Source organism: Salvelinus sp. IW2-2015, linkage group LG18 (genome assembly GCF_002910315.2).
Source record: "Salvelinus sp. IW2-2015 linkage group LG18, ASM291031v2, whole genome shotgun sequence".
Classification (NCBI taxonomy): domain Eukaryota; kingdom Metazoa; phylum Chordata; class Actinopteri; order Salmoniformes; family Salmonidae; genus Salvelinus; species Salvelinus sp. IW2-2015.
The window spans coordinates 16,983,615-16,995,874 of NC_036858.1; the positions used below are offsets into that span (position 1 = coordinate 16,983,615).

Here is a 12,260-nt window from a genome sequence, read left to right on the forward strand (position 1 = left end):
AACCTTTTTGCAATGGAAAAAAATCTGTGTTTTTATCAGACAAGCTCAGGTGGTACCTCCCTGTTTCTTTCCTTTTTACTCTCTTTCAAATCGTTTTTTTTTCTGTTTTGTTCCTACTGACCATGACCATAGCRTAGGTCTGTGTAGCTTCCAGTGGAATGACCATTGTTAATAGTAGACATCTAGTTTCCAGCGGAATGGCAGTAGGTCTTAGTGTACATGTTGTTCCAATGGAAGGAGCATTGGTCTTAGAATGCATCCCTGATGCGCACCTCCTCTCTCTGCAGTTTGACTTTGGAGACGTGGCAGTCCACCAGGCCATCCACACCATAGAATACTGCCTGGGCTGCATCTCCAACACTGCCTCCTACCTGCGACTCTGGGCCCTCAGTCTGGCCCATGCACGTGAGTGTTACCCACACACTGCACACACACACTACACACAGGTGAATATACTGTGCACGTGCATGTAACTACGTACTCTGCACCTAGAAATGCGTGCGTGCGCACACACAAAGAATAGACATGCACTCATAACACAAACATAATGCACATGCAATACTGTTCTTTTCTATCGCTCACTTACTCAGTCATGCACATACTACATGGCAAGAGGYTTGACACTAATTGGTGGATAACGACCTACTGGTAGAATGAACACCTTACAAATCTCACTTCTCACCTCCCTAACTCCCGTCTGTCTCTTTCTACCTCTCTTTCCCCTTTCTATCTTTCTTTTGTCTTTCCTTCTTTCTCTCTCTCTGTCCACAGAGCTGTCGGAGGTGCTTTGGACCATGGTGATGCACCTGGGCCTATCCTCCAGGAGTGGTGGCGGCTTCTTCGGCCTGTCAATCATCTTCGCGGCCTTCGCCATGCTCACCGTGTGCATCCTGCTCATCATGGAAGGCCTGTCCGCCTTCCTGCATGCGCTCCGTCTCCACTGGTGAGTCTCAAACACGCACGTACACACTACACATACAGCGCCTTCCGAAAGTATTCTTACCCTTTCACTTATTCCACATTTTGATTGTGTTACAGCCTGAATTCAAATTGGATTAAATCGGGGGGGTTTCTCTCTCACCCATCTACACACAATACCCCATAATGACAAAGTGAAAACTTGTTTTTAGAAATTTTAGCAAATTGATTGAAAATGAGATACAGAAATATTCACACCCCTGAGTCAATAGTTTGTAGAAGCAATACTTTGTAGCGTCTTTCTGGGTGCGTCTCTAAGAACTTTCCACACCTGCTCATTATTCTTTTCATAATTCTTCAAGCTCTGTCATATTGGTTGTTGATCATTGCTAGACAACAATTTTTTCAGGTTTTGACACAGATTTTCAAGTAGATTTAAATCAAAACTGTAACTCAGCCACTCATAAACATTCACTGTCTTCTTCGTAAGCAACTCCAGTGTAGATTTGGTCTTGTGTTTTGTGGTTGTTGTCCTTCTGAAAGGTTAATTCATTTCCCAGTGTCTGGTGGAAAGCAGACTGAACCAAGTTTTCCTCTAGGATTTTGCCTGTGCTTCACTTCATTCCATTTATTTTTTATCCTGAAACACTCACCAGTCCTAAACGATTACAAGCATACCGATAACATGATGCAGCCACCAGTATGCTTGAAAATATGGAGATTGGTACTCAGTAATGTTTCCTATTGGATTTCCCCCAAACATAACACTTTGTATTCAGGACAAAAAGTTAATTGCTTTGCCACATTTTTTGCAGTATTACTTTAGTGCGTTGTTGCAAACAGGATGCATATTTAGGAATATTTTATTCTGTAAAAGCTTCCTTCTTTTCACTCTGTCATTTTGGTTATATTTGTGGAGTAACTACAATGTTGTTGATCCATCCTCAGTTTCCTCCTATCACAGCCATTCAACTATGTAACTGTTTTAAAGTCAACTTTGGCTTCATGGAGAAATCCCAGAGCGGTTTCCTTCCTGTCCGGCAACTGAGTTAGGAAGGACGCCTGTATCTTTGTAGTGACTAGGTGTACTGATACACCATCCAAAGTGTAATTAATAACTTCACCATGCTCAAAAGGATATTCAATGACTGTCTTTTTTTACCCATCTACTAATAGGTGCCCTTCTTTTGCGAAAACCTCCCTGGTCTTTGTGTTCGAATCTGTGTTTGAAATTCACTGCTCTACTGAGGGACTTTACAGATACTTGTATGTGTGGTGTACTGAGATGATGTAGTCATTCAAAAATCATGTTAAACACTATCATTGCACACAGAGTGAATCCATGCAACTTATTAATACTTTCTGAAGACACTCTACGTCTGCGCACACACACCACATTACACACACACACACACGGTACACACACGTACAGTATACACACGCACACAGACACCCACACAACACACACATTACACACACACACACTGTACACACACACGTACAGTATACACACGCACACAGACACCACACACACACACACACATTACACACAGACACGTGTACACACACACATACAGTAACACACACACACGACACCCACACACACACACACATCAACACACACATGTGTACACACACACGTACAGTATACACACGCACAGACACCACCCACACACAAACACACCACACCGTGTACACACACATGTAGAGTATACACACGCGCACACAGACCCCCCCACACACACACACACACATCACACACACACGTGTACATACACACACATACAGTATACACACGCACAGAACACCCATACACACACACACATGTGTACACACCACACACGTTCAGTATACACACGCACACAGACACACCACCACACACACACACACATTACACACAGACACGTGTACACACAGACACGTGTACACACACACATACAGTATACACACACACACACACATCACACCACACATGTGTACACACATACAGTATACACACGCACAGACACCCACACCACACACACACACGTGTACATACACACACAGACATCACACACACAAACGTGTACACACACACACGTACGGTATATACACGCACACACATACATCACACAACATACACACGTGTACAACACACACGTACAGTATACACACGCACACAGACACCACACACACACACATCAACACACACACACACACACATGTGTACACACACACACACACATTACAGTATACACACGCACAGACACCCCCACACACACACACACACATCACACACACACACACACACGTGTACACACACATGTATAGTATACACACGCACACAGACACCCACACACACACACATCTCACATCTCACACACACACGTACAGTATACACACGCACACAGACACCCACACACAATCACACACACACGTGTACACATGCACACGTACAGTATACACACGCACACACACACACACACATCACCACGTGTACACACACACACACATACAGTATACACACGCACACAGACACCACACACACACACACACACACACACACACACACACAACACACACACACACACACACAGATACACACACACGGTACACACACACTTACAGTCCACACACACACACACACATACGATGACAGACTCTGTATACCGTATCCATGGCCCTGCGCAACCTCCAAATTGATTCCGTTCACGTAGTGACTTGTGTTGCCTCCTCACTTGTAATCCCTTGGGATCTGCTCATCTGTTTTCGTGTAAACTCACAGGAGAGCACACATGGTCGGGAGGTGGAGTGGAGTGTGGAATGCGATGGGTAAAGACTCACGGAGTGAATCCAGTGCCTTAGCAGATGGGAGTGWGCCACTGACTGATTATCCAGTTCACAGCCCCCACAGTCTATCTTGTCTGCATCCCAAATGGCACCCTATTCCCTACATAATCCACTACTTTTGACCAAGGCCCATATGTAGGGAATAGGGTACCATTTGGGATGCACKCTAACTGTCCAGTCTTCATGCGATACTCCATTTTTCACTTTCTCCGTAGTGTCCTTTTCCCACTGAGTTTTCCAGTTCTATAGGTCATATGGAAAAATAGCTCTGCGCAGTGTAACCAAATAGACAGATACAGGCGAGAGGCTATCTTTTTAAGAATTGAAAAACGAAATAAACAAAAAACTCACTGTCATTCTTTTTTACTTTGTTAGTGGTCTATCTTTCTTAGGTAAAGGTTTTTGGCATGTTATGTACAGAGTTGGGTTTATTTTCTTAAAACCTTCCTCATCTGGCACTGGCTATTAAGCACTAATGACCATCTTACCTCATGGTTGTGAAATGAGGTATAGGAGAGTGTGTTTTTGTTGGATTCCAGTATGAGCCTAATGGCTTACGCCTGCCCTCCTGCCTTTGTACTGTAGTCTGTCAGCGTTGGAATGGTGCAGTGCCGTACCGCTCTCTCTCCCAAACACCAGTCAGTCTGTCAGCTCCTCAAAATGGCCTCCAGGGAAATGCTATGTAGACCACCTCACATAAATAATGGGTGCATTCAAAATGACAACCTATTTCCTATAGTGCACTACATTTGACCAGGGCCCAGCTAAATATATTAGGCCCAGTGCAGAAAAAGTTTTGTTTTTCTGTGTTTTGTATCATATTGTACAACAGCTGATGAAAAAAAATATATATATATTTTTTTAATGAAACTGAAAACTATCTGTTATTGGCAGAGAGGTTTGGAACTCTTTCTTATTGGTCTATTAACTAATAGAGCCCATAGGTCTCTGGTCAAAAATTGTGCACTATATAAGGTATAGGATGCCATTTGGGACACTATATAAGGTATAGGATGCCATTTGGGACACTATATAAGGTATAGGATGCCATTTGGGACACAGCCCAGAAAGAGTGACTATACCAGAGCCTGACCTTGTTCGTTTAACTCTGAAGTTTCTCACTTTTGGCTTTCGGTAACTTGACTGAACATGTAAACATTGGAGTGAACCTCTAAATTGTTCAGCAGAGGAGGATAGAAAAATTTTGTTTTTGGGGGGCACAGAGACCAGAGTCATTATGTAAAGGTGGTCAGTGTATGTCACATTGGTCTGGGTTTACCGATGATTCTGACAATAACGTCCATAGCCTATATCATTCGAAGCCTATATCATTCGGAGCCTATATCATTCGAAGCCTATATCATTCGAAGCCTATATCATTCGAAGCCTATATCATTCGAAGCCTATATCACTCGAAGCCTATATCACTCGAAGCATGCACCATTGATGTTTCTGGTCCTGGTGCCATATGAAAAATACCACAAACCTCTAAGATGATCTCATTTGAGAATAAATATAATCTCTCATAATGAATTTCATTTTAATATCTGGTTGGGTTGGTGACAGTTACAGTGTAGACGAGGACGGGAATGTTAAGACGTGAAGGGTCTTGTCTGGTCGTCTGGCTCTGGATGCGGTGTTATTTCGTCCGTATTTGGTCACCCACCGCTCTGATACGACYTTCCATTCCAGGACGTTGCCCCCTAGGCGGCAGGTAACCTAGCGGTTCGAGAGGRGAGACAGCAACCGGAAGGTGAGAGCTGGCAACAGGAAGGTTGCTGTTATCAAATCCTAGATGCCATTGCCTGCCGTTGAGCAAAACACTTAACTCCCCACAACAACACTTGCACCTCTCCAAAACCTGTCTATGTACAGTGCTTTTAGAAAGTATTTACACCCCTTGTCTTTTTCCACATTTTGTTGTGTTACAAAGTGGGATTAATATGAATTMAATTGTYAKYWTTTTGTCAACGATRGCCYCAAAATACTCTGTKATGTCAAAGTGGAAGAAAAATTCTCWATATTTTTGTTAATTCATGGAATATAAAACACTATCTTGATAAGATAAGTATTCAACCCCCTGAGTCAAAACATGTTAGAATTACCTTTGGCAGAGATTACAGCTGTGAGTCATTCTGGGTAAGTCTCTAAGAGCTTTGCACACCTGGATTGTGCAATATTTGCCCATTATTCTTGAAAACATTTGTCAAGCTCTGCCAAGTTGGTTGTTGATCATTGCCATTTGCCAGAGATTTTCAAGACAATTTAAGTCAAAACTGTAACTAGGCCACTCAGGAACATTCAATGTCGTCTTGGTAAACAACTCCAGTGTATATTTGGCCTTGAGGTTTGGGGATATTCAATGTCTGCTCTTGTAGAAAAATCTCCCTGGTCTTTGTGGTGGTATCTGTGCTTAAAATMCACTGCTCGACTTTAAGGACCTTACAGATAATTGTATGTGTGGGGTACAGAGTGGGTGTAGTCATTTAAAAATCATGTTAACACTATTATTGCAAACAGAGTTAAGTCCATGCAACTTATTATGMMACTTGTTAAGTACATTTTTACTCCTCAACTTATTTAGGCTTGCCATAACAAAATAATTGAATACATATTGACTCAATACATTTCAGCTTTTCATTTTTAATTTGTAAACATTTCTAAAAACATAATTCCACTTTGACATTATGGGGTATRGTGTGTAAGTGACACAAATTAAATTCAGTCTGTAACACAACAAAATGTGGAAAAAGTCAAGGGGTATGAATACTTTCTGAAGGTACTGTATGAATACTGCATGTARAGTATGTGTATGTACAGAGCATTCGAAAAGTATTCAGACCTCTTCACCCTTTCCACYTTTTGTTACTTTACAGCCTTATTCTAAAATTGATTAAATAGTTGTTTTCCCTCATCAATCTACACACAATACCCCACAATGACAAAGCAATAACRGTTTTTCACATTTACATAAGTATTCAGACCCTTTACTCAGTACTTTGTTGAAGCACCTTTGGCTGCGATTACAGCGAAGATACAGAGAAGATACGTCTGGTAAGACGAGGGGCAGGGGTGTGTGTCTATTTGTCAATAACAGCTGATGCGCAATGTCTAATATTAAAGAAGTCTAGAGGTATTGCTCGCCTGAGGTAGAGTACCTTATGATAAGCTGTAGACCACTCTATCTCTCAAGAGAGTTCTCATCTATATTATTCATAGCCGTCTATTTACCACCACAAACCGATGCTGGCACTAAGACCGCACTCAACGAGCTGTATAAGGCCATAAGCAAACAAGAAAATGCTCACCCAGAAGTGGCAGTCCTAGTGGCCGGGTAATTCATTGCAGGCAAACTTAAAACTGTTTTACCTACCTACTACCAGCATGTCACATGTGCAACCAGAGGGAAAAAACTCTACACCACCTTACCTCCACACACAGAGACGCATACAAAGCTCTCCCTCGCCCTCCAATTGGCAAATCTGACCATAATTCTATCCTTCTGATTCCTGCTTACAATCAAAAACTAAAGCAGGAAGTACCAGTGACTCGCTCAATACGGAAGTGGTCAGATGACATGGATGCTACACTGCAGGACTGTTTTGCTAGCACAGACTCMAATATGTTCCGGGATTCATCCAATGTCATTGAGGAGTATACCACCTCATCGGCTTCGTCAATCGTCCCCACAATGACCGAACATACATATCCCAACCAGAAGCTATGGATTACAGGCAACATCCGCATCGAGCTAAAGGCTAGAGCTGCCGCTTTCAAGGAGCGGGACACTAATCCGGACGTTTATAAGACCTCAGACGAACCATCAWACAGGCAAAGCGTRAYTACAGGATTAAGATGTAATCCTACTACACCGGCTCTGACGCTCGTCGGATGTGGCAGGGCTTGAAAACTATTTTGGACTACAAAGAGAAAACGAGACGCGAGCTGCCCAGTGACACGAGCCTACCAGACGAGCTAAATGCCTTTTATGCTCGCTTCGAGGCAAGCAACATTGAAGCATGTATGAGAGCACCAGCTGTTCCGGACGACTGTGTGATGGTAGCCGATGTGAGCAAGACCTTTAAACAGGTCAACATTCACAAAGCCGCGGGGCCAGACGGATTACCAGGACATGTACTCAAAGCATGGGTGGACCAACTTGCAAGTGTCTTCACTGATATTTTCAACCTCTCCCTGACCGAGTCTGTAATACCTACATGTTTCAAGCAGAACACCATAAATATAAACATAAACACCCCAAGGAAGCGAAGGRAACCTGCCTAAATGATTATCGCCCCGTAGCACTCACGRCGGTAGCCATGAAGTGCTTTGAAAGGCTGGTCATGGCTCACATCAACAGCATCATCCCGGATACCCTAGACCCACTCCCATTCACATACCGCCCCAGCAGATCCACAGATGACGCAATCTCAATCGCGCTCCACATTGCCCTTTCCCACCTAGACAAAAGGAACACCTATGTGAGAATGCTGTTCATTGACTACAGCTCAGCGTTCAACACCATAGTGCCCACAAAGCTCATCACTAAGCTAAGAACCCTGGTACGAAACWRCTCCCTCTGCAACTGGATCCTGGACTTCCTGACGTGCTGATCCTCAACACTTGGGCCCCTCAGGGGTGTGTGCTCAGTCCCCTCCTGTAATCCCTGTTCACCCACGACTGCATGGCCAAACARGACTCCAACACCATCATTAAGTTTGCTGATGACACAACAGTGGTTGGCCTGATCACCGACACCGATGAGACAGCCTATAGGGAGGAGGTCAGAGACCTGGCAGTGTGGTGCCAGGACAACAACCTCTCCCTCAATGTGAGCAAGACAAAGGAGCTGATTGTGGACTACAGGAAAAGGCGGGACGAACAGGCCCCCATTCACATCGACGGAGCTGTAGTGGAGCAGGTCGAGAATTTCAAGTTCCATGGTGTCCACATCACTAATGAACTATCATTGTCAAAAACACAGCAACACAGTCGTGAAGAGGGCACAACAACACCTGCCCCCTCAGGAGACAGAAAATATTTGTGATGGGTCCCCAGATCCTCAAGAAGTTCTACAGATGCACCATTGAGAGCAGTTACAGGGGATAGTGCGTACGGCCCAGTACATCACTGGGGCCAAGCTTCCTGCCATCCAGGACCTATATACTAGGCGGTGTCAGAGGAAAGCCCCAAAAATGGTCAAAGACTCCAGTCACCCGCACGGCAAGCGGTACCGGAGCGCCAAGTCTAGGACAAAAGGCTCCTTAATAGCTTCTACCCTCAAGCCATAAGACTGCTGAGCAATTAATAAAATGGCCACCCGGACTATTTACATTGCCCCCCCCCTCCATTTGTTTTGTACACTGCTGCAACTCACTGTTTATTATCTATGCATAGTCACTTCACCCCTACCTACATGTACAAATTACCTCAACTAACCTGTACCACCGCACACTGACTCGGTACCGGTATCCCCTGTATATAGACTAGTTATTGTTATTTTATTGTGCAACTTTTTTATTCTTTTTTACTTTAGTTTATTTGGTAAATATTCTTAACTCTTCCTTGAACTGCACTGTTGGTTAAGGGTTTGTAAGTAAGCATTTCACAGTAAGGTCTACACCTGTTGTATTCGGCGCATGTTACAAATAAAGTTTGACTTAATTAGATTTTTCTTTGTCACCTCCCTGACCAATGCCCTTCTGCTCCGATTGCTCAATTTGGCCAGGAGGCCAGCTCTAGGAAAAGTATTGGTTGTTCCAAACTTATTCCATTTGGAGATGGAGGCCACTGTGTTCTTGGGGACCTTCAATGCTGCAGAAATGTTTTGGTACCCTTCCCCAGATCTGTACTTCGACACAATCCTGTCTCGGAGCTCTACGGACAATTCCGTAGAATTGAGCTCAATTTCGAGTCTCATAGCAAAGGGCATGAATACTTATGTAAATAAGCTATTTCAGATTTTTATTTTTAGTAAATTTGAAAACATTTCTAAAAACCTGTTTTCGCTCTGTCATTATGGGGTATCGTGCGTAGATTGATGAAGGAAACCATTTTTTGTAATCCATTTTTAGAAAAAGGCTGTAACGTAACAAAATGTGGAAAAAGGGTTCAAAGCGGAAGTACGATTTCAGTTYGACCTTGTGTGCAATTGATTATAATTATCTTGATCCATCTGCCCTTGCTTACTTCCCTTGGCAGATTTGATAGAACTGCATGTGGGAAATCAGTATGATGGAAACTAGCTATTGCTTCCTTCCACCCATCCATGTATCTCAGATCTGCCAGAGGAGTGGACGAGGACAGAGGAGAGAGGGAATGAAGTGCAGCCTCAGTCACTGGCAAGATACTGCCCCCCCCCCCCCTTTCCCCACTCTCACCCCCTCTTTGGGGAAAGGGATGATCGACAAGTGGCTAGCTACATGTAGCTTAGCAGTATAACATATCAGGTTATTTAATTCAAATGCAAATAGAAGGGTTCCACTTTTTAAAAAGCCATTTTATCCTTTTCTTAATGTAAATAATGTTGGATAAGCGCAAAAAAGCTGGCTTCTCACCAGTTGTCAGCAAGTGGATGATGCTGTGTATGTTGCTTTCAGTCAGTTGAATAGATATTCAGCGACTGTCGGTGGGACGATCCACCTTGAAAGCGAAGTAGTGACAGCATTTATTTTTCTCTGCAGTTGTTCCACGATTTAAAAGGTTTCTTCTTTAAGGTTGGTTCTCATTCAGAGAGGAGACGGTGTTACTGCCAAGCATCTGGCCTCGTAACTGAGGAAGGAACATGRTGCTTGTTAAAGCCCGAAATGTGGTATAATGGTGCCGATCAAAGACCGTCCAAGTTTATTTGAGGCGTTTTGACTCATGTCCAGGAAATGTTGGACGAAGTATCGTAATTGACTATGATAATTTGTAATTGGTCTTGACATTCGAGAGGCAACCATTTCTTTGTCTTGTGTCGTGGCGGCTGGCTCGAGGCCTCGTCCCAAAACTCCATTGACCTGTTCAATAAACCACTGATCTTTTGAGGTCCTTTTTGTCTCTTTRTTTAGGGTGGAGTTCCAGAATAAGTTCTACACGGGGCAGGGCTTCAAGTTCGTCCCCTTCTCCTTCGAGAGCATCCTGGAGGGGCGATTTGACGAYTAAACCAGCTCGGCCACATCCCTGACAAATCCCAGATCCCTCTATAAACGTTTCTGCACGGACCCCCAAACTGCAGCTCTCTTACCCCCTCTAGGAGCCATGTTGTGACGTGTCGGTTCGTGAGTTGTGTATCTATGCTCCTCTTTGCTCCACTCCAGCCTCGCAATGTTGTGAAGTGTTGTTGTTGTTTTTCCATTTTCAAGAAACTCCCTCCTTCCTTCCGTGATGCCATAAGAAGTCGCTGCATATTGTGTGTGTCGCGTTTCACCCATGAGCTTATCAGTTGCTCTTCATTCATATGAAAGATGGTCGTGGAGGTTTTATTCTATGGCATCCTATGGAATACTATGGCATTCCCTCAATGTGACTGGTGTAAAATGTTCTGGTATATCTATTCAYAGAGAATGTCCCCTGTGTGTTGTGGCTCTCCCTGTGTGTATTGTTTTGTGCAGCATGATCTAGCTATTAGCGTGACCGTGTCAAGAGGAAATCATAACAGGTGCTTCCTGCTAAGGATATGACCAAATTGAGATGGGGAGATTATGGGGACATGTTCAGGAGCAGTTTCATTTGACTGTATTTTCTGAACCCGCTCCGTTGAGGAGCAGGCAGAGCGATATTRAAATCAAAACATAAAATGCATTTCTATTGGTTACTGTACTATACTAATTTACTTGCCCCTAACTTGCAGCTASAGTATGAGGATACACTGTATTGTTGTTTATGATACTGTAGTACTTACACATATATTATTTTAAATGCTGTATTTATAGTAGCCTATTCTACCCTCAAACTCATGTGATGAAAACAACACTCTCTTTGGTTCATATCGGTGGTTGTGTGTGATGTGGGCTGTCAAGTAATGAAACATATCTATCAAAATACACACATGAAGTCCTCTCGAGTACAATCCTATGGTTTGTAGTCYTCGACAAATATTGATTTTGTATTATTTTCCTTCTGTGAATACATATTTTAACTGGTTGTCAATGTGGTCATTTGAATTGTTGTGTTGTGTTCATAGTAGGTGTGTGCGTGTGTGCATGCCTGCAGAAGGATTGGCCTATTTAAAACAAAGTCCTGTTGTTAACGGTCAAATTTACTCTGCAGTGTAACATGTGCTCTGTCAGTTGATGTGTGTACATGATATCAGTCAGATGTGTTTGTGAAGCTAACTATTAAAACAAAGTGTTTGGGGAATGGCCCTAGAGTCCTCACTTTCATATTGTGATTGTTATTCATTGTTTACAGTAACTATAGTTTTTCAGAGGTATACCCATCTGCTTTAAAGGGATACTCTACACAAATGACAACATTACATATTGGTTTCCTTACCCTGTAAGCNCAACATTACATATTGGTTTCCTTAC

The 12,260-nt window shown here is 43.2% G+C and overlaps 1 protein-coding gene across 5 annotated transcripts in view; it reads left to right on the forward strand.

Annotated features, from left to right (window-relative positions):
- Window positions 1-12,107, forward strand: part of LOC111978029 (V-type proton ATPase 116 kDa subunit a 1) — a 38,497-nt gene extending 26,390 nt beyond the window's left edge. For all 5 annotated transcript variants that reach the window (XM_024007784.2, XM_070448349.1, XM_024007786.2 and 2 more), the window contains 3 exons: window positions 288-405; window positions 772-943; window positions 10,800-12,107. In XM_024007784.2, the coding sequence (XP_023863552.1) occupies window positions 288-405; window positions 772-943; window positions 10,800-10,893 (384 nt within the window). In that variant the 3' untranslated portion in view covers window positions 10,894-12,107. The remainder of the gene's footprint in view (window positions 1-287; window positions 406-771; window positions 944-10,799) is intronic.
- Window positions 12,108-12,260: the final 153 nt, after the last annotated feature.